Source organism: Paralichthys olivaceus, chromosome 9, assembly GCF_024713975.1.
Source record: "Paralichthys olivaceus isolate ysfri-2021 chromosome 9, ASM2471397v2, whole genome shotgun sequence".
Taxonomy (NCBI): domain Eukaryota; kingdom Metazoa; phylum Chordata; class Actinopteri; order Pleuronectiformes; family Paralichthyidae; genus Paralichthys; species Paralichthys olivaceus.
Window position 1 is genome coordinate 11,789,095 of NC_091101.1, and position 23,979 is coordinate 11,813,073.

The 23,979-nt window shown below is 41.8% G+C and overlaps 1 protein-coding gene across 7 annotated transcripts in view; it reads right to left on the minus strand.

Annotated features, from left to right (window-relative positions):
• Positions 1-23,979, minus strand: part of gria3b (glutamate receptor, ionotropic, AMPA 3b) — an 86,066-nt gene that overhangs the window by 14,042 nt on the left and 48,045 nt on the right. For all 7 annotated transcript variants that reach the window (XR_011244018.1, XR_011244017.1, XM_020084038.2 and 4 more), the window contains exons 5-12: positions 15,905-15,958; positions 14,804-14,965; positions 13,554-13,721; positions 13,066-13,170; positions 10,952-11,056; positions 8,910-9,116; positions 6,285-6,658; positions 4,997-5,195 (exon numbers count right to left, since the gene is read on the minus strand). Coding sequence is in view for 5 of the 7 variants with exons in the window: in XM_020084038.2 (XP_019939597.1) it covers positions 4,997-5,195; positions 6,285-6,658; positions 8,910-9,116; positions 10,952-11,056; positions 13,066-13,170; positions 13,554-13,721; positions 14,804-14,965; positions 15,905-15,958 (1,374 nt within the window). In the remaining 2 variants the exon portion in view is untranslated. The remainder of the gene's footprint in view (positions 1-4,996; positions 5,196-6,284; positions 6,659-8,909; positions 9,117-10,951; positions 11,057-13,065; positions 13,171-13,553; positions 13,722-14,803; positions 14,966-15,904; positions 15,959-23,979) is intronic.

Sequence of the window (23,979 nt, forward strand, 5' to 3'; positions counted from 1 at the left end):
ATGTGCTATTAGTATATTCACCAGCAAGCAGCTAATTTTCCTCTGTATATGGCACATTGAAATGTTAGTAAAATGTATGCAGCCTATGTATTGTAGGGTTCTTTTGGCAGGTGTCACGTTTTTCAGCAGATCTAATAGAGCTAATAAAAACACTCATGCTATAGATCTGTATTGATATCCCTTGCAAGGCTATTAAACAGAGTAAATAGTAGTTGGCTTAAGCTATCAAAATAAAAAATACTGTTGTCAAGCATTAGAATAGGTATAGAATACAGTAGGATTATGCATCTAAATAGCACCGAAAGGGCCAGCTTTGGCTCCGGAGTTAGAGCAGGTCATCCACTAACCAGAGGCTCAGTAGCTCAATTCCCAGTATCTCAAAAGTTTCCCAACGGCTGTGCCGACAGTGTATAAATGATCGAAAAAGCTCTGTGCATAGACATGCTCTATGAACATGTGCTTAAATAGGTAAATCTGACTTTTACTGTAAAGTGGTTTGAGTGGTAAATTAGACTTGAAAAGCCTCATATAAATACTGTCCATTTACCATTGTCATTATATAGGCAGTAAGACTGTTATTAAACATACCAATTCCACACAAACAAAACACAGTGAAATAAATTACACAAAAATCAGAATCGGACAAATACAGACTGTACCATTTTCAGTTTGTATGTTACAAGCTCTGAGGTTTCTCTTGTTGTCTCCTTTAGCAAAGCACTCTGTTAATATTATTAATTATATTATTATTATTGTATCTGTTAAGATTATTTTGTATCAATATATTGTAGCTATTTACACTAAAATATCCAAATATGTTATATTATGTTTAAAGGAAACATTTATCTTTCAGGTCAAGTATGTCAAGTATTTTGTTGGATGTCTGAATTTGTTCCACAGTCCGCTGTTAACTCTCTTACAAGCAAGCTTTGGTATACATGCAATCTAAAGATGAAATGCGTATATTAAAAATTTGAATCTGTGTAGTATTGGGTGATACACTGAAGTGGACAGAGGGAGATGGACAAAATGGATTTGGTCTGTGTTTTAGTAAATCTATCGTTTGGGGATTTTGTTGTTCTAGAAATAAACAGTGTCATTAAAATGTCTGAGAAGGGACAAGTGATTAAAGTCCAAAGTCAAAGAAATTGCCCTCTCCATTCTAAATAACCACTTAATCTGTATTGATTCCGAGTTACGCAGCATTTCCAGACCTCTGCCCACTGCCCTTCGAACCGCAGCCTGTTGTTTATTCTTGCTGCAGCGTCTCGGGCTGCTTTCATTATGGCCTCTCGCACACACGCTCCACTGCTTGTGTATCTAAATGCCATCTCCAAACACCCACCACTACATTTCCTTCAACTTTACTTCCCTTCCATTTTGTTTGTGGACATCACCACTTTCCCCCAATATCCTATTTGCCAGGACTACCTGTATCTCAAGTATGCAGAAATGAAAGTTGAAGCTCTGTGGGTGTACTTTGTCATTGAAGTGCCACACGCCATGCCCTGAATACCAATTGCTCGTCTTTGATGCTTGTTGCTGGACTCCAATAGCTGCTGTTGCTGCTCATCTGAAGTTCGACGAGGCCCACTGAGGACAGCACTTTCCCTCAGAGGTTACACGTATCTCACACAAGTCTGTCATCACTTTTGTCAGCTTTCTCTTTTATGCAAACAGGCTCTAATCTTTATAGGAGCCTCCTGTTCACTCAGCACTGTACTGAAACATAAAATGACAAGAGCTCGGGGAGTTGCGCTACACTGTGCTGTATATGATTGCAGGACGACCTACAAGGATTTCTTCAATAAATATCCTCGCTGGCTCCTCATCATGCAACCCTGGCTAAACGCAGGCCTGCTCTGCATAATAAAGCTACTTATTAAACATTGTGTTGGACCATGCAGGAGCTATAGTGTTGGTGCCGCAATAGCTGAGACATGAAATTGATTTTCATGCATAGTAAAATGCATTGGTGACTGCACCCAAGCTGTTGTTCCCATCTCCCCCACACCTGCAGATCAGTAAGATGCATGATGTTTGCTGCTCAGGCTTGGAGTAATGTATAATCTTTTTGAAGGGAACAGAAGACAATACTGCAGTCTCATTTCTCTGTGCAATTATCATTCTTTCATTGTTACGCTGTTAAATGAGGTGCATAAAGGGACAGCAGTGTGGTTGTCTTTGATGGTCTCACCCCAGTCTTTACACGTAATTAAACAGCCACATCAGCCCATTTTATCATCTCAGCCATTATTACGATCCGGCTTCTCCTTCAATGTACATTTCAAGACGCAACTGTGCCAAGTCTTTTGATGGAATAAAACCTCATCAAGAGGATAAACATGGCCTTGCTGGTACAACTCATAATTTTCTAATCATCCAAAACACAAATATTCAACTGACTGCATAAAAAGATCCATGACAGGTATTAAAGCGATGAAACAAATCACAGTGGCGCATGGCAGCTGCTACGTCAGGGGAAGAGCAGCACAAAGCTTGAAGCTATCTCACATTGTCTCAAGGTAAAGCAACAGACAGGCTGGAGACAGAGGAGGAGAGGGTGCCCAAAACAAGCAGGGTAGTCTGGGGAAGAGGAGCCAAGAGCAGGTAGAGCCACGCTGCCAAGCGCCTACAGCCATTCAGGCTGCTGCTGGGCTTGTCGACAGGCTCCCAGGCCAGCTGTCCTAGTTGGTTGTGAGCAGCAGAATCAGGGCCTTTCTGGGCAATCAACACCACTGTCTTTGAAAATTCCTCTACAGCTTCTCCTCATTCCCATCCCCGAAATTGATACACATGTGAAGACGTGAAGTCAAAACAGTCACTGTCAGCTAATAAGCCATATTTCCAAGGAGTCAGTTTTTAAATGTACAGTGTGTAGAATTTTGTGATATCTAGTGTTGAAATTGCATGTTACAACTGTTACAACCCCTCACCTCACCCTCTCCTTCCTTACATGAAAAATAACCCATGTTAGCCTTCAGTTGTCATATAAACTCAATAGGTGTTTAGTTTGTCCTGTCTAGACTGCTATAAAAAGCATAGCGGCCTCCGTGGGGAGGACCCCCTAGTTGTCAATATAAAGTATTTAAATATAAAGGGCCTTTTCTGAGGTAAAGAAAACTACAATTCATACAACTAAGATGAAACAAACTAGTGAAAAACCACAAATCACAAGGGTTATCCTGCATTAAATGAATTCCCTTTCACCTGAATCTTACACACTGGACCTTTAACATAAAACACAGAGGACAATGAATCTGATTTGAAAATTGAAAAACTTGAGTTGAAGGTTTTGTAGCTCATTATAGTGATTTTTTTTATATATACATCACAGTATTTTCATGTTATTGCAAATTTTTATTGCTCTCGTCAGGTCGTTTTCCAGAATTTTCCAGGTGAGATCATCAAAAATTAAACACCAGCGGTGTCATAGATGATGACATATGTCTTGTTCGAAACATTGGACTTGATTTAAGATTTCCAGCTGGCTGACGCCATATGGGTCTAATTAAGCCTGAATGTATTTCCTAAAAACCAGATCTGTGATAGAACTTGAACTCTTATTAATCAGTTTTTTTTCCTTGTCAGCCCTCTCCAGCTTTAATTAAAAGTCCCTTGGAATAGCAGTTCACGCATGACACTTCCTATTTGAACACTTGTAAAAGAGTTGTAAGTAGGACACTCATTATAGAGAATAAAGGAAAACTGCTAATTCCTGACCACCACCTCTCAGATGTTTGACCAGCAAACCTTTGCGTAGTCCCATTGTCCGGCTGGAAGCCTGATCTGTAATTGTCGTCCATCGTGTCTGCGACACAAAGACATATGCTGTATATAGACCTGTGCAGCCCCTCTGATGAAAGAGAAAGTGTTGACAGGTGTTTCTATGGAGAATCAAGTGTTGCTGTCACACATGTCAAATACCATTCCTTCAATATATGATCCTCTCAGAGAACCTTTCACAATCAATTCCTAGGAGACTACAGTCTTTAAACAAATGTTTTTTTTTTAATATAAAGCTTTGAAGACGCTATCTTTTTCTTCTTTGTGTGAAAAAACGTGGATTTGATTTTGCATTTTGTTGTGCTGAGCGATTCAACCCAGGGGTAATACAAATGAATTGCTCTTTCTGCCAACAGGCTGCAGCTGTGAAACATATGAATTGTTTCTCTCCTGCTGATGAGTAATGAGGGAGTATAAGATAAAAGACTGTCATATTGCCTTTTCGTCATCACAGGCAGAGAGCCGTTTCCATTAATTATTATTCATTCATCTTACTGCTCTGCCATTGCAAAGTGGACTGGACTGACAGAGCAGCCACTAGCCAAGACATCTATGGATTTCACAGCAGAAGGTTGATCAGCCCTAAAGATATGCAGGGCTGCTCTACTCCTGCATGTGGTTGCTTTTCAGAGACTTTCTCTTCAGATTTTACTTAATTTATGTCTAAATTGTCAGGCTAGTCTCTCATACCGATGGACATATTGATTATTCCATCTGAACCATCTTTCAGACTGCTCTGTTTGACCTGCAGGACTCTTCTTCATCAGGTCCAATTTGCCAGCTCTGGCTGGCTAGCTAATTATATTTCATGAGCTGACCCTTCTGAGTTTGAGTGCTTTGATTAGCCTCCTGTTTTTATCACCTCTGAGTCTTCTACGTTGTTATCACACTTTCTGCTGACAGCCCCAGTGCCTCAAGGTTGCACACTGCAGCACTGCTGCATCAATTTCATATTCATGTCGTAAGAGTTCAAGATCGGCTTCTCTGTCAACATGCCTCATTTGGAGCAATCTTGTGCAGGTCAGGAGTGCTGCACTGAAGGTACAAAATGGAAAAGCTGCAAGGAGTAGTTTATTGAGTATGTTACACAAAAGTAGCTCTTCTGACTGAGCTCAAAATGTTAAGGTCTGCATGATTTGGCATTTAAGCTGAAAGCATTTGATTAGTCAGGTGCTGTTAGTGTGAAACAGTATGTTTATGCACTACTTACCCTAAAGAACTCTTTTGTGGAGCCTGAGTCTAGAGTGCCATACGCTATCTCTGTCTGCTTGGCCAGATCCTCTGCACTTTCTATGGGAGAGACCATCCTCTCCACTGTTAAGAAGGCAGCCAGGTTGGCTGTGTAAGAAGAGATGATGATGAGGGTGAAGAACCACCACACACCACCAACGATACGGCCCGACAGAGACCTGCAAGAGAAAGGTTGATGACAGGGAAACACAGAATGTAATTTCCCAGTGACATGTGGTGCCTATTAAATTACTAAGATCTACCAGTTGTGTTTAATGTACCTAATTGCATTGGTCATCAGAATTTCCTGGTAAATCGTTAAAATAACCCCATACTGTGTCAGCACTCCAAAACAGTGAACTTCCAAAGAAAATGGTGGCAGTCATTTAAATGTACTCTAATCCAAGTTTTTAATTGGCTGTGAAAGAATCTGGGTCAAAGATCATCTCATAGCCTGAAGAGAGTATTGATGAAACCATTTTGTTGATGACAATTTCAGCATTCAAAGTGACAAACTCAATTATTCTTAAATTATAATAGCTGCAATAAAACTGCAATAAGTCTAATTTCAAATAATGAACACCTGAAGAAAGAAGGCTGTAAAATGAAGATGCTTGACTGATTCATTTCATGTACTTATTAACAGCTCATCTCATCACTTGCAGGTGAAATGTCGTGTTACCTCCGCCAAGGAGGTTGTGTTTTCACTTTATTTGTTTATCTGTTAGTTTGAAGGATTACGCTAAAATTACTGGACAGATTTCCACGATGCTGTGGGATGGGTCAGGGAAGAATCAGTCAAATTTTGGTGCAGATCTGAAAAAATGGGTGGATTCAGGAATTTTGTTTCACTTTCTCTGTAGTGTTTCCGACAGAACTGACTCAGTCTGTGGTGGTAGCCGGGGTGCATGTGCACAGGCACGAACGTGGCTCTCACATGCAGGAGATTCAGAGTGAAAAGCACGTAGACTAAAGAGTGAAGTAAAATTATTACATGAGAGAGAGAACTGCATTACATGCCACTTGCAGCTGAATCCACTGATAAAACTGTCTGCATGGATGGTAAACACTTCATGGACGATTGTGGGAGCTCACAATGGCAAGTCAAAATATGCGGTTCTATTGAATGTAAATGTGGCTTCATAAGGGGACTGTCTCTGCTGAGGTACACGATCTCTGAGTGTCATACTAGTATTAATGCAGTATCATTGTTTCTTTTTCTATTCTGCTCTGCTGTCCACTGCTGCTGTCTATTGGAAGTGACTCACCTTGGGGAGATGTCACAGCCCTGCTGCATGAAGGCGCCCAGTGAGAACCAGAGGGAATTGAAGATGCCAAAGTCATTGGGAGGATCGGGGGGAGTCTGGGGGTCTTTGGTCTCGTCCTGTTCCTCCAGGTTCCACTCATAAGGACTGAACCGACTGACCAGGAACAGGACCACGCTCACCCCAATATAGGCAAACACTATACACATCCAGATCTCATAGGCCAGCGGGTCCAGGAAGGAGAAAACACCAGGCTTGGACTTTTGGGGCTTCTTTATCATAATGGAGATGCCCAAGCTCATAAAGGGCTTGGAAAAGTCTATCACCTCCTCTCGAACCAGAGTAATGGTGAGAGGTGCAACAGCTATATCTGCTCTCTGGAAACAGGGACATGCACAGTGAGCATTAGTTATGACCTGCATGAAGAAACAGGTCAATTTACATGTCTGTGTGTGTATGAATGTCTGGAGCTGGAGAGGGAAGTAAAAACAATGTTTTATCACACATATTTTACACTGTTTCAAAGCTGGATCAAACTGTGACGACTGAAGACTAGCTGAAAGGAAAACATACACACAGGAGGAGAAGAGTGTCATTTGCACAGTGTTATAACTCAGGATGGCTAATGCATTTGAGATCCCGACAGTAAAATTAATTATTTTCACTAAATGTGTCCACATTTGGAGGTAAGATGGAGGAAAAGCTCCCAGGGGCCCTGCGAGACTTTGAGAGAGACAGCTTGGAAAAAATCCACAGAGGCAGATGGGAGTTTGAGTCATGTTTGACCAACTGCTTCCCTAATCAGGACCCGAGGAGAAACTGTGGGGAGAAACTTTTCAGTGGTGTGGCTCCTTAAAAACTCAATTTCACACCACATCTTGTAATGAAACTGTATCAATACTCACATTATTACAGTAAAACTGCAAAGCAATGCAAGTCTGTCTCAGCGATTCAATAAACGGCTGTCATTTAAGAAATAATAAAGAAACGGCAGGCCCTGGCTGTGTGAACTTCATCACATGCTGTTCAGTTCAAGATTACGCTCACACAGCTCATTCTGGCACTTGCTTTATTTGTTTTATTTTTTCAAGCTGTTTCTCTTCATCTGCCTCCTTTGCTCTGCTGCTTCAATCGCATTATGCCATCAAAACACATGGACGGAGGTGGTGCTGCCTTTTTAGGACTCACAATGGGTTTCTTTGTAAAAGCGAAAAGAAAATAATTAATCACATAAGACAGTGTTACTGCAGCTAGTGTGTGTGTGATTAATTAAATAAGTGCTGCTCTTCAAAAGGAGACGCTCTGTGAAGGGCAGTTCTTTGTATTGCGCTGTATTGTCTTCTTTTTTATATCGAAATTGAGAAAACATTGGACTGAGGCAGAAAACGTTTCTTACAAGGTCAAACTTGGAGCAACACAAATAGACCCAATAAACAGGACTGTTTTCTTTGTGCTGTCAACACAACACTGCGCAGGGCTATAACCATTTAATCCTTGTGCAGGCGTAAGCAGCACTCAATCAATGGTGAGGGAAACCAAGCAATAAAGAGCAGCCTCGGGCCTAACCTTTAAAAAGACAACTAAAATCAAATGAATTTACTGGTCAAAAGGTCAAAATGTACAAAACTATTAGTCCCAGCCCACCTGCTGTAAAATTACAGGCCAGGAAAGACTTGACAGTGACATGATTGGGATATTTTTTTCACCTTCCATCAGCGAGGAGTGGACTTTTCCCATTTGAAAGATAATTTGGTGGCCATAGCACATCAAACCAAGCAATCTCTCAGGCTGATAGTTGGGAAATTGAACAGATGAGGAAGTCTAACCCTCATGCATTTTGCATTTGGCCCCTGTTCAACTGTTGTGGCCTCGGAGAAAGACGAGAGAAAAGGGGGGTAGGGTATAATTTTTGGAGCGTTCGAGGTGTTGCGAGAGCCCGAGAGCTCTGTCAGATGTAAAACACGGCATGACCCTTCGCTAATGTGCGAGGTTCGACCTTTATGGAGCGCAACACATATGGATCTTGTTGTTTCAAACCGCAAGCCACCATTTAGCTGTTGATTCTAAAGCAGATTTTCTCAGCTGTGAATTTACAATGTGGCATATTCATCACACACATCAAACATTGAACATAATTACACAATCACTTCAAAGGCATACAATCTTTCATTCATCAAAGTGATTACAGTGTGTTTGCCATATGGACTCATTGTTTTCATGTACCTACCTCTGTTTCGACTGTACCAGAGAGAGAGAGAGAGAGAGAGAGACAGAAAGAAATAAAGGGAGGAGAGAGAGAGAGAGAGAGAGAGAGAGAGAGAGAGAGAGAGAGAGAGAGAGAGCTTTCTAGGCTGAACAAGGAGGATTAATTGCAATGAACAGCACTGAGAAATGATTTCATTTTCTCCGTCTCAAGATGATCACCAACTCCCCCCAATGCTTGAGGATGCATTCAACAAATTCACTCACAGCTGAGCTTCCTGAGACAGCATCAGACTTTGAACTGGGCAAGAGCTGATGAGTTCGGGTTGGTGATAACCTTAAGACAGAAAAATGAGATCTCCTCTCATGTTGAAGTTCCTTGCAAACTGTCATGTAATCAGTGAAATCGAGGCTCCCAGTACTCACCCCATAGACCAGTTCACCCACCATCCCGTTCCACGTCTTGGTCTCTGGGTCTCGGGCTCCGTACTTCCCATCCATTACTATAGACAGTTTGTACTTAATTCCAACATGTTTGGCAATCTCAGATGCTAAATCGACGCAGTAGCCTTCATATCTGTCATTCCCCTCCAGCTGCATATAATTTCTCTTGTACATCACATAAGGAGCTTCCTGTTGATTCAAACACACGCTGGTTTATTCACTCCCATGCCATGGCACACATTCAGTTATACAGAAATATGCATACATGCACTCATATGTGCCCATGCACGCACACACACATTTCCAACATTATAAGCTGCTATAACCACATCCATGCAGTCATGCATACAAAGATGATGTCCTGCAAATGCACAAATATGCACTTATAACAGCAGCGTGAGCGTGTGGTCACCCTGCAGTCAATAAGCAGTGGCAGCCAGCAGACACCAAGCCCAATGCACCCAACCCGTTTTGAGCCCAAGGGCGCAACTCGGTGGCACAATAAAGGAAGGTTAGAGGAAGGGAGAAAGAAAGAACACTTTTTTTCATCTAGTGTGGGAGAAAACAGGAGGCCAGAATGAGATTTAGCAGGGCTGGGAGTCATTGGTAGGCAAGGTGTGGGTCAGCTCAGAGGTGGGTGGGGATGGGAATGGGGATGGGTTTCATAAGTAAATGCCAGTGACAGGAGAGGGATCAGAGAGTGCCCATAGTATCTCAACATATTCAAGCACATTGCACCAGTGCGCAGTTAAAGGCTGTTTCATTCCAGAAAAAAAAGGAAATTAAAAACAGAATGAGCCATTATTTGCTATCCAGAAAAAATGCAAACAAAATTAAAAATAAAAACCTCCATAAATAAAATAATTATATCAGGAGAGCAGGAGCGTGCTAGCTTTCCTCTCCTTGTCAAAACGCTGGTGCAGCTCGTCTTTTCTCTTTACCGAGCACATCATCATTATCAAACAATAGGACTGCTCAGGAGAGCAGGCATTGTCATTACAGCCACACACAATTAGAGTGCAAGTAGGAGCGCAATGGTTTGTTTGTTCTGTGCTGAACGTATCCCCTCACTTTGGATCTGCTGAGCATTTCCCTGGAGTTAACACGTATTTACCCCCCGACTGTATTCCTCATCTAGAGATGTTAAACGTTTCCTCTCTTGCAATTGAGTGACACCCTCCTGTGAGTTGGAATACAAATGGAATCTAAGTGTGGAGAAACGCCAGAGATCCTTATTATTTCCCAGACATTTTTCTTTATCATCCGCTTGCAGAGAGTGAGGTATTGCAGCAGGTAATTATAACGCCATTATACAGTCAGTAAATACACTCGCAATGGAAGCTATCCAATAAGCCTGAAACGTTTAGTTGAGTGCAGACAGTTATAAAAGCAAATAAATGTAAAATATTTGTTTCTTTATTGTATTTTGGTCTGGGGAAAATGCCCAGAAATGATCCTCTCCTGAAGCGCTGACTGGAAGTTATACTTCAACACAGAACACATGGAGGAGCAATACAAAATAGATTGGAGAGGCGATAACAAGGGAAGAACACTACACCCTCTTATCCCTGCTCCAATACTGTTTATTTTGCTTTGCCCGGCTTGAGAAACCATTGCAGTATCGTCCTCTAGTCATTCTTCGGCCGGTCTATCCCAAGTGTCATTGAACATTTACTTGATGAGGACAGACAGGTCTACTTACGTATGCGTTTGTATGCGTTTTTTTTTTGTAATTGATGGAGTCAACCACTATCATATACAGTATACCATTATTGTGATGTCACTGCTACGACAGGCCACTGAAGTATGGAAAATCAAAATGCTTTGACACCCACACTGATACAGTTGAAACACTCCCCCCGGCTTCGGATCGACTGTTTCAACGTGTAGTGAGTGGATGGAAAGCAACACAAAAAAGATGTGGTTCTACCCGCCCAGGACAGAATGTATCACTCGTTGGAATCAACACCATGACCTTGAGTGGCAGAATATGTGAAACATTTAAAACTGCGTGGAAAGTGTACCATAATAGTAGTGACCACAATGGTTCGGTTTTCCACTGAGGAGTCGTTGGAGACCTGCGGGTCCATAATATTTACAAATCGCGTGTACTCGTTCCAGTACCCGATCTGCAAAGAGAAAACAATGGTTAGTGGTGCATTCCTAACCACTGATGTCACTGATGTAAAAGCACACATAGCAGGGACATATCTAAACATTACTGGGAACTGGTATGATGCAGGTTTCATTAAGACAACACTGTATTTTTCCAGAGGTCTACCAAAGCATCAGCAAATGAGCAGAATACTAAAATGGCAGACGAGGCCCAGTAATCTAAGCACGAAATGAATAGAGTTAAAACTATATTACTACATTTTTCATATTATTAGTGCCACGATAAAAGATATCATGAAAATACACAATGTCTTTTGTTATCTGCACCAGCTCAAATAGCCAAATATGCTGCAATTGCACTGCATGAGCATACGCCAGACGACTTCAATCCCTCCCACCTCCAGCTTCCCAGGTTTTATAGTAAATAATTGATATTCAGGCCTATGTACTGCATACATGTTTAATAATTTAGCATAATATCCCAGTGGCTCTACAGTTTCTACTGCACAGTCCTGCCATTGCAGTTACTCTGTACTCTGCTGTACAGATGCTTAAGTCAAACCAATGTCAAGTGTTTGTTTGCCCATCTGAAATAATGGCTGTTCTGGCTCTTGATGAAACGTGTTGCATATGCGGCTGCCAATAGTTTAACTGTTGCTGGCTAGGTTTTCCCTCTTCACATCTGGTCCTCATTTTTTTTCCTTTTGCCTCAGATCTTTAAATGTTTGGGGCCAGACAGGTGTACAACAGAAACACCGAGTGGAGGCGCTAGAAAGCAGCAAACTTCTCAAACTTGAGCTCCACACAGTTGTGGATGTTGATGAGAGCACTTTCTCTCCAGACCTAGAGAGAGGTCCAGATGTTTATTCCTGCCTCTTGACCGACAGTGATATCTGAGGAGCGCTGCTCGTGGGAGCAACACTGTGGGAAGCTGTGTCATGAAGCGCTGCTCCAGAGGCAGAGTCCTGATCTCACTCTGAGCAGCTGGGACAGAGATCAGCCCATACATCACCGGTGACAGCCACAGCTAAGATCCCTCATCCTCTAACTGTCACTGAGGTGACTGGGGGCTCCAGGTCCTGACAAACTGCTGCCTGGCTTGTCTCATGTTCCCTCCTTTCCTCACTCTCTCCCCCCTGACCTCCTTTCTCCCACTTGCTCCATGCCTCTCCCTGCTCCCTCCCCCTCTGCTTTTTTGTGCGGGGACGGCTGTAAAGGCTGCGTGATGCTAATTGAAGTGTAGGCTTTAGAGGCCTGGGAGGCAGGCGGCATAATCACATGTCATATCAGGCTGAGCCCACACTTACCCAGCTAACGAGAAATTCACAGCTGTCTCTTCGAACCCGGTGAGGTTATGGAATAAAACCAGAGATCATCATTTGGTACTGGTTATAACGTGAATGTACCACTGGGAATTACCAGTTTAAAGCGGAGCCAGAGGAATTCTTGGATCCCCTTTGCAGTAATTGGTTATTTGAATGGTAATTACTATCAGGAGAGGACCAAATATCATATCTGCACTGTCCCACGGCACAGAAAAGGCCTTATATCATTCTTTTGATAGGACAGTTTTAGCGATCAGATCTCGGGCTGTGTGTGATTTGTGGGGCTTTTAATTCTTGGCATTGCTCGTCTACCGTACAGAGGTGGAGAGAGGCAGTTGGCATTATTCTGCAGTGTCCTCTCAGCCCTGCTGGTCCTTGTGACTGAAAAAGCCCTTTGATAAACGGAGGTAGAGTCTTGTTGGGAAATGAATTTTACTTGAACACTTGCTGAGCTCACACCATGGGTTTGTCATACCTTAACATGTGGCCACCATCCTTAGAGTTTTATTCAAGTGCAGATGATCAATCAATCATTTGAAATTACAATTTGGCCAGATTCCATTTGACAAGTCATGAACCGAAACCTTGAGGTGTGCCAGGTGTTAGCTGTGTTCTGACAAAGACCAGGATTTTTTTTGATCGGGTCTTATTTGACACTTGATAAATGGAACCCGACAGGGGTCACCGCTCTGTCTTACCTTCCTCGGCCCACCTGTTTTCATCTCATAAACATCTATGGTGTAATTGGTCCTGCGGCCGTAGTTGTCGAACTGGATGTTCCCGGTCATACCTTGAACTTGGACCTGCCATGAGGGGCAGAGAGACACAGGGGGATGTGAAGCAGTCATCACTTTGCATATATAGCTGTTATTAAGGTGCTTGTGTCCATGCAGCTACTGGAGTGGTGCACACAGTCTGTTAATCAAATGATGAACTGGATACGCTTTAATAAAAGATGTAGTTTTATGGTAATGAGAGCCCAGATTTGAGTGAGCTCCATGCAGAGATATCTGGAGGCAGAGGGAGGAGAACAGCTCTGCGCTCTCTTCCCTTCTCTCTGTCAATTTCCATCTTTATCACACTCTCACTCGCTATCTCTGCTTCACTTCTTCTGGCCTTTTCTTTGGTTATCAGCTTCTCCCTCTCTCTCATTCTGCCTCCCTTTCCCCCCTCCTGCCCCCCCTACCGTTTTGAGAGCTCTCTCGATGTCGATGCCTTGGCTCCAAGGTACAGCAGGATTGGCAAGACAGTCTCCAGCGCTGCCCCGGCGAGAGACATCCACACGTTGACGCCGCAGGTACCTGAATGCCTCAGCTATCACTAGGATGGCATCATGGGTCAGTGCTGAAGTGTACTGTACAAGATCACATGGCAGAAGATAAGTTGAAGTATTAACAGGTTTATACAAAACAGGGTTATTTTGTTTCAATAGGTAATTACACATCTGAGCAGACAAAAATAGCATGTGAAGTTCCTCAGGGCTCCATTTTGGGCTCTCTTCTGTTTATGCTCTCACTTACTGATATAATGGAAAACAACAACATATTTTACCACAGTTATGCAAATGACACAAAAAATAGCTAACCAGGGGACTATACTCTTACACTGACCAAATCATCAGTTGGATGTGACAAAATGTTCTTCAGTTCAACAAAGATGAAACTGAAGTCCATGTTTTTGAAAAAAAGGAACAGCCAATAAAAGTCAGTGTTCATCTTGAATCTGTAAAGTTAAAAACAAAACCAAGGCAGAAATCTTGGTCAGAGACTTAGACCTTAACTTTAAACTGCTATGGGCTGTCATATAAATATGTCCTATTTTCAAATGAATTAGTTTGCAGTTATGTTTTGCAGTAAAAGTGATTGTGTTGCTTCTTGCCGATGCATGTCAGGGCCACCAGGTCAGATCAGCCTGGACGGATTGATAATTGGGTTGCTCTGACTCTGCATATGACAAATATAGATTGATTGGACAGATCTGATTGAAAAGCCAGGGCGTGTCTGATGGTCAGGACCTCTTCCAAAACTTTCAGCACAGAGTTTTGACAGAGACTTGAGCATTAATGTGTGATTTTATCTCCCACGCACTTCTCCTTCAACTTCTTCTGACCTTTTCACCAGCGAGGGCTGAGCCACTTGTTTGTTGACCACTGCACCATGACAAAATCTAATTAAATGCCATTCAAAATCCATTTCTTTCTCGATCATTGTTTAATTAGATGTAAATTGAAGCTGCAATATAACCTTGCCTCACACCGCCTATCAATATATCGATCACCTGGAAGGATGCAAAGCAAAGAGGAGGAAGCAAGGGGTGGGAGGAATGACAGGATGACAAAGGCAAACGGAGGAGGAGAGGAGCCGATAGAGAGCACTTCAGAGAGGGATGATCGTTGTATTCTGCATGTGCACTGAAAGGACCTTGTGAGCACAGTACCTTCAGAGGAGTGTTTCTGGCTTCTGGGAATTCTCTTTCATCCAGCCGCTCCCAGCGCTGCATGAACTGCTGCACGATCAGGTTCTCAGGGTTGACGATCTGAAACCCTGAAATGTTGGCTCCACCAGCGAAGACTTTGTCCAAGCTCACATTAGAAAACCCCTGATATGAGACAGAAAGGAAAGAAGAGGAGAAAACTCAAAGTGCCTGTTTTTCTTTGAGGTTTTTCTTTCTTTTAATGTAACTTGGGGCTGAGCACCACAAATTATTAGCAGCTATTCTGGCAGGGTGCATTTTATTATGAACTGCATTGTATGAGAAAGAAACATATGTTTGTCATTACACTGAGGCAAACTTTCCTCTCTACACTTTTTGGTACAACCTGAATTCATTTGCAGATAAACAACCTGCAGTTCAACAGACAGAGTTTGTTTCAGATCAAGTAGAGGCCAAAATATTTTACTTCAACCAGCTTCAGAGCGCTTTGCGAGAGAAAAAAAAAATCCTAATGCATTTCCCTAACCTTTGCTACTTGGGCTGCCTTTAAATTTTCCTTCTTCACCCTGCAGCCATGACACTGACTTATTTCTTTTTTATGGTCAAAGTGCAGTTTTTAAAAAATGCAGGACTGTGTCATGGTGTGCAAGGACGTGTATCTGACTGATGCATTAAAATTTCTTGTGACATTGCGCTAAAAAGCAGCAGGGGATCAGCCAGTGAGAGCAAGGCAGTCCTCCACTCTCAGACTTTCATGTTAATATCAAGGCTAAATGAACGGTTCCTGTCCCCAGTGTGTGTGTGTGTGTGTGTGTGTGTGTGTGTGTGTGTGTGTGTGTGTGTGTGTGTGTGTGTGTGTGTGTGTGTGTGTGGAGCTCAACTTTATTTTTACTTTCATAATCATTTGCACTAATATACAGTGTCGTTTGATTTTAACAAACATTTATGTGCAAAAAACATGCAGACATTTTTTGTTCATACAAATTCCAATAATCTACTTATTGTGCATGCACATTTGTGACCATGGTTGAGACTAAGCCACATCACATGCAGGAAAAAGCGGGTTCCGCTCGCTCCCAGGAGAGCGGCCGGGTTATTACTCACAAGATTGGCCAGAATGTAGTGGTAACCACGGCTGTTCTTCCCCAGGGTCACAACCTACGGGAGAAAAACATCAATACAGTAAACCACCCATGAGATGAGAGCTAAGAACCGCGGCTCATATACGCTGGCCACAACAATCTCTGTGAACATGGGGACATCCAGTAGTTTGGCCCGAAATAAAAAAAAAAGTGGCCTGAAGAAAAACAAGAGAGAGGGAGAGGTTTGAGGGCTGGTTCGTTAGGGAGGAGCGGATAACGACAGAGACACAGGAACGAGGAACATCCTTGAATATTCAGCTGACTTTGAAGTAATTCACGGTGCCGGGGATGCAGGGCCTTAGCAGCTATTGGACAGAAGGTAAAGGAAAAAATATTTCAAAGAAGTTCACAGTGAGAAAGTAAGATGTAGATCTCCCTCTGCTTTGAAAATATCACACCTTTGGAGCATAACAACATGTTTCAACCCACGCAGCCTGTCTGAAAATAGTAAGTGGTGTTATAAGTCATCCCTTCATTGTGGTATGAACCATATGTTGCCTTTTACTCAAAAATTTCTTTCTTTTGTTCTGGGCCTGCAGATAAATCTAATAGTTAAACTCCAAATTGTTTCTCTCATTCTTCTATTTTTGGGCTTTACTTCTGCTGGACTTGTTTTTTTGACCGGGCCTCGTGAGGTTTGTTATTGTTATTTTTTGCAGTCTGCTGCAGATGGACTTCTGAGCGGCTGCCACGCAGAAACTCGTCAACCGTGTTTCATTTTTCATCTGCGTTCTCACAAACACAGCCACACACGAGTTTACAGCAAAATCAGCATGTTTGCACATGTCCTGGCTCTGGCTCTGTCACAAAAACAAACTGTCAGTTTATCATCTGTTTGTGTGTGCATGTTAGTGCCGGGGACGTTGGATATTTGTTACTGTGGAATCGTTTACGACATTCCCGCTGAGCAGGAGAGAGTGATGAAAAACAAACTTGTATCTTCACATCTCCGGCTGCATAAATAAATAAAAAAATCTGCGAAGCACGTTTTCGGTTTCACCCCGTTTAGACTTCAATGACAGTATTTCATTTAGCTAGGCTGAACTTTAACTGACCTGAGCGCACAGTAGCACACAGCAATAAAACAATCCCCCTTGCTTGGACTGCATACAAATTAAATAAACCACTCATCTACACCTCCCATCACCAGCCTCTCTACCCTTCGTGGACATCTGAAGGTTGTATACGGACGCTGGTGCTGCTTTTGAAAAAGAGCACTCAGGGGAGCACAAACACACAAAGCCTTCCGCTCACGCTATCAAGCTGCTTGGGTGGGTCAGCGTTCTCTGACAGCTTCCCCAATCATTAAGGCTTTAAACTCCCAACACTGCAGGGCGTCACAGGCATAGAGAACAAACCACGAAAGTGAAATAAAAAACAGAGGGGAAATGAGCTGATTAGGATGCAGAAATAGCAGGAGCTGGCTTTCAGAATCCATCAATCTGCGTCTAATGAGCAAGTGACAGAAAGTTCCAGGAAAAGAAATCTCTGCAGCATTTCTAATGATATCAATAAATATGCTTTATTTATACGGCACTTATCAAAACCAGAGATTACAGAATGCTTCATGAGGTTATAACAACACAACAAACACAAGCAGACAAATGCTACCATGACGATATCAGAGCCAGACACATCACGGCTTCTTCCTCTGTAGCTGCTCACAAGTCTGACTTTCAAACTTCCAGCGCTGCTGCATTTCCTGGACAACCCCCACCCCCGTTCTTCCTTCACCATGCGCTAACCTTGACTCTGACTTCGAGCCCTCCTCCTCACACCTGCCCTGGAGCTGGGGCAGGGAGAGATCCCCCCTACCCACCCTCGTCCCCTGGCCTGCAGCTCACAGCCGGCCTGGCAACGGCTACAAGCGGCAACCTTGGGACGGAGCGCAGCGAGGCGGTGATGACACAGACATGAACCTCCGGCCAGAACACAACAACCTCTCCCCTCAACCTCTTTAATTAGGCAGACGGCAAGACCCGACTCCAGCTGAGATGGACAGATTTCATTGTTGCGAGTTGTGATGCACAGCTGACTGCCCTGCCTGTAAAATCCTCAGATACTGCAGACACTGATAACTATCTTTTAATGGTGTTAATGAGATTTGATACTCTTGTATTTCATTTTAAATCCAGTATTATTTGAGAAATGACACAGTAATAGGAGAACCATTAATACCCAGATTAGATTAAGCAGCACTTGAAGTGCTGCCACGTTAAAGAAATACACTTATTTGCTGTTTTCATGATTAATATGGAACTCCCTTGGTTCTCTCCATAGTCCAAATTGAATTGACTGGAATTACAACTGACAGTTATATAAGGTCCCAAAGTTGTAACTACATGTCACCACAAAAGCCAAACGTCATGAAATTCATGGAGCTCACTGTGCACCTCCATGACAGAATTGTGGTGAAGCATAGATAGGGACAAAGGCACAAACTCTTTTTTATATCTTTGAGTGTTTCCTGGAGCATGTGGTCTCAAAAAGTGTTCAATTGGAAGTTAGAATGAATGAAAGAAAGTTTGGAGTAACCAGGACTCTTCCTAGATTTGGCTCTGAGGCCAAATTGACCAATGACCCAATGGTCATAATAACTGAATCAACTGTTTCTGACTTGATGATTTTCTGTCAAATATTATTATTTTCGTTTAGTTTTTTTTGTTTTTTGCATCTCTCACGTATTACAAGCGTCATCAAACCCCTCACCTGCTGGAGTCCAGCAGAGGATCTCCTGCTGTGTTATCATATCGGCTCCTCCAGACTTTCTGTGGACTTTATACTAGGGGGGCAGGCAGAGAAATTGCTGAGGATCTCAAGAGTTCAGTGCATGTCTGAAAGAGGCTTAAGATGAGATGCTTTGGGGCGGGGGGCATCTCCGCTGCAGGGACAGGTACTGGTCAGAATGGATTGAGAGATGAATGATCCAGATTAAAACATGCTCTAGAGTCAATGTGAGGTGAGACTGTGGCGGAAGTTCACCTTTCACCATGAAGCTGCTCTCTGAGAAGCCAAAGCCAGACACTTCACATTCATAATGACTGAGCTTGAGATGTGTGAAAAGCCAGTTTTACCCCAAAACAAGGTGGTCATCACTATCAAGGGGTTGTCTCAGTAAGACTCAATTAAATAATGTGAATAATTTTGCAAATATGAGATTTTATATTTTAATTTTTTAATAAATGTCAAAAACTTCTTGAAAATACAATGGGGGGAATGCTGAGACCACATAGTGCAATCTGCAACAAAGTTAATTGTACAAAAAGTGATGTATGGTTCATACAACCTATAATTCTTTTTCCCAGTGTCAAAAAAAATGTGTAAAGCATGTCTACCCCTTCAATAATGTGATTCCTCTTTCATAGGCAACAGTTTCCACTTTTTCACATCGATCCACTCGCTGGCTCCACCACCTTTTGTTCTGCTGCTAAAGGAGAGTCTGTGTTTTCCCGATGGGAACAGACAACCAGGATGACCTTGACTTCACCCTCATCTAGCTTCCGCGAGCCTCGCCCTCACCAGACACAAAGCCTTAAACGTAAAACTGCAGCTACACATATTCAATAAATCCCCTGTTTTCCTCCAAGTTTGACCTTTCCACTGTGGAGTTTGCCAAAGCACAGGAAGAGGCAGACAGAATATGACAGGTTCCCCAGAGTTTGTAAATATCATACCATTTACAGAGGAATATAAAAGAGCAAATAATGATGCATTTATTTTTATCCTCCTCCTGAACCATGGAAACTTTGTCTAAATCACAAACTAAACTGTTGAGGTGAACTGCTGGCATCAGGGCTGCATGGAACAAATAATTTTGTTTACTATAATTGCTATTCATTTATTTTTAGGTATATAAAATATAAATTGTACTTCAAAAGTGAGGTTTAAATGACTTATTTTGTCCAACTGATAATCCATACTCCGTATAAATTGAGTTTAGTCCAGTGGTGAACTATTCCTCAGTTACAGTACTGTAAAAATGTACTATTAAATTGATATGAGGATATGAGAATAACACTAGTTAAATGTATACATTGCATTAATCAGATAGGATTTCAGTAAAATTACACATTATTGTGAAATTAAATGTATATCAATAATCACCAGGCAAATATATCCATCATTATTAAAAGTAAAGTAATTTTAGAAGAACATGGAAATCCATCTGTTTCTAGAAAAGTTATAAAATATAGGGTTACTTCAAAATATGAACACAATATTTTACTCTCCATGTTGAGAAGCATCATCAGATGTATCACTAGTAAAAAAGACAGTTAAAGACTGTCAATAATAATAATAACTTCTATCTCCATGTCGATAATTCATCATGATTTCACATTATTATTTCTGGTCAATTTAAAGCATGGCTTTTGCTCCAGAGTGAAGGTTGTTATTTTAAACTCTTTGTAATGAGCAGAGACTGAAACATGATAATCACCACGAAGATATGTTTATTATATACATATAACGAGTATATTGGGCTTTTGTTTTGTTGCTGATGATGAAAATTGCATTGCAATGACTGTTATTGTTTTATTGCCACATACAGTTAAAGCTGCAAATCTCAGTTCTCAGTTTCTCTATCTGCTGAACTAACATCAGCTCACATTATAAATTCAAAGACTGGGAAGCAGCTGCTGATGTGCTTTAAAATAGAAACTATAACTGAGGGAGTCTGTGTATTACCTATCAATCATGAATTTATCATTGCAGTTATTCCACTGCTAACTCTAAATGTCAAAACAATACAGTCAATACAACACATCTCTCTCTGTTTATCTCATCGTATAAAAACAATAAAAACATTAACTAGGTGACAGCCAATGTTTCATTTTGTAGTTTAGCATCTGAGATAAATTGCATCAATGTAGAAAAAGATCCTACTCTTTATTTTATGGGTGTTAACGTGGCACAGAGCAATTTATGTTTGAAGGGGGTCATTGTCATAATGGGGCTTAAAGCCTTTGAGCCAAACATATAAATCATCTTTTCATTATTAACCAGCGTGTTAATAACAAGCTGCATTAACAGCCACATGTAATTTAACGATGAGGAGGGTTCTCATGAGTTGATCAGTAGCAGTGAAGAGCTCCACTTTACTCAGGATGGTACATAAGGGTGAATTTGACCTCTATATGCTTTGATACAGAAGGACTTCTTCCTTCTCCAGCTCTGCTCTTGGTAGAAGTGCTCTCGCTGCAGCACTCTCTAATTAACAGCCAGTGGAGGCTGTGGCTGAGATGATTTTCTTGGCAGCGGCCATATCTGAACCCTGAAGAGAGCGCTGGCCTCCCCCCAAAAGCAGAAACATTTCAGAAACACCTGACTCATATTCAGACGATTATGATATTGCTCTGAGATACAAGAGCAGTTTTGAGACTCGATACCTCGGGAGGAAGGAATGGCTGTCACCGCAGCTGAGACGTCCTCCTGTTTGTGCCAAAACTTTGAAAAGCTTAGATGTCTTCACTTTGTTTTCACAGAAAACGATCATTGTAATTTTACTGGATTGAACTTCATCGGATTTACAGACTGTTCTTGATACACACGTCTCAGCCTCTCATTCAGTCACCAAGTCAGCAGGTCACACTCTCGTCAATGATAACACTCTTATTCCATTTAATTCTATAATCACAGCTTATAAAATCGCCTTTAACAGTCCAGGCTGGTTCCAGGGATTTGAACCTCTTAACATCGGGCAGGAACTGATCCTCCCCACAGCCTTAGATCAACTTCACCTTTCATATCAATAAACTGTAAGAACACCCTGAGACATGTTTCCAGATAACAAACTCAAAGCAACCAAGAAGCTTTAAAAGACTGGAAGTAGTGATGCTACCACGCACTCTGCACTTACCCTTGGGCGAGAGCTTGTGTGCAGTGTGTGTGTGTGTGTGTGTGTGTGTGTGTGTGTGTGTGTGTGTGTGTGTGAACATGGATGTGGTTCCAGAAGAGGATCACAGTGGAAATTTGGGCTAAAACATGGTGCAGTCTTGAGTTGAATTTGAATGTCGGGGCTTACGGACACTTGGATGAGACCACACAGCTGTATGGAGGCTTTTTTTCTGTTGTGTTTTTTACGTTTAAGGAGTCCCCAGTTACTTCAAATTATTGGATTTGGCTGCAAAGCTGTTTACTCCTGAAAAGTGCTTTATGGACTCAAACACTTCAGCCACCCCTCCATCTGCAAAGTGGTGTTTAGATAATAAGTGAATTTCAATGTTTTTGGGTGATTATCCCTTTAAACCTTTTTTCCACTGGTCAAAAAACCCACAATCGACATTCACTAGTGTAAGAAATTACCCTGCAGCAGACACAGGTTTTTAATTGGCTCTGGCTCCGATCAGTAGTGATGGAAACGATGGTGAGAGAGAGCCCCAGTTTTTGGTTCGTTCCAGAGGTCGAACATGATTAACCGGGCAAGAAAAAACAGACAAACCCCTCTACTGGATGACTGAAAAAGAAGTTGTAACTGGTTTAGCCACTAAAAAAACAAAACATGTAGACCTGCTAATTTTGATGTGAAAGAGACTGTTGGAGAAAGAGTTTCGATTGTACGATCATTCGGATGTGATTTTAGTTACATCTGCGTTTGATAATATGTTGTCAATATGTCTCCTGGTTTTCAGAACTATGACATTCGCACCACAGGAGGCAGAATGTTGCCCTAACAAATCCCCAGATGCACCTCTCTTTTCCTCCCTCTTTCTGTGAATCCGTTTTCACTTTATATATTTTTTTTTTTCTTCGTGCATGAAAATGCAGTTTTGCGGCCGGCAGAATGCTCATTGCCTGCCTGTCTTTGAACAGCTTGCGTGCCCTGGGCCTGTCCCAGACATTCCTCTTTTCCTTTTTTTTTTTTGCCTGCACTCTCTTTACACTAGTGATGAGCAGGTTGTTGCCTCCGAGCAGACTCCAGCACCGAAATCCCAGGAGGGAATAGGGCCAGGAAGAAGCACAGAGGCACATATAGAGGGATCAGATTAGGCATGGGTATATATATATCTGTGTATATACATATAAAACTCATGCATTTATGCTCCCGAAAATAGCATCATTATGACATGAGGTCCAATGCAAACACGATTAACTTATATTCAATGATAGTTTTTGTTTAAAGTCTCCTTCTTTAATGTTGCACACATCTCTCTCGGCATATTCCATCATAAACCTGGATGGTCCAGTGAAACACATTTGTTGGATATGATTCAGAGAGCAGAGCTGGCAGAGGCTCTCCCATTTTTTGTCATACGGGAGGGATTGCCATTGGTTTAATTTATCTGCAGTGCAGTGTATTGATGGAAAAGTCCTATGGGTGATAAATCCCGAGTGGTTGTTACAGCATAAAATGATAATGGCCCGTGTGTAGTATTCTCCTCAGCATCCCAAAACAAATTTGTTGGGAGAGTCACTCTGCTCTTAGGAGCAAACAAACCGCGCCTGATGCAGCAGTATGCAAATACTTGTCTTATGGTTCCTCTACATCATACAAGTGATAAATGAAGCTAATAAAAGTGACATTCAGCTGAGTGTGCTTATGACTGAAGAAGAGGCACATTCAGTGTTTCTTGGCATGTGTGAGGAAACTTTAATCCACTCATAGGACGAGGATTAGGATTAAAACAATCAATTAGTGGATCAGATGAAAATGTATCAGCAACTACCGTAACAATTATTTAACTTTCCTATTTAAAAAGAAGAACAAAAAATATTTCCTGCTTTCATCTTGCATTTACTTTTTGACATTGTCTTGTGTTTTAATGCCTTTTTTATGTCTCTGCACTGCACTGAGTTGATTTGTTGTTGAGGTGCTACATGAAACGAAAAAAAAAAAGATTCAAAACACATTATGGATTTTGAATTTTCACAAGTGACCTATGGATCGATTGAAGATATAATCCAGATATGAATCAATAATTATTCACTACATCTCCAGTGCTGGCAGCGTCCCTCAGGTCCATAAGTATTAATGCTTGAACATACTGTATAATGTTATGTGTAATTGTTGTTTTTATTATTATTATTGATGTATTACCT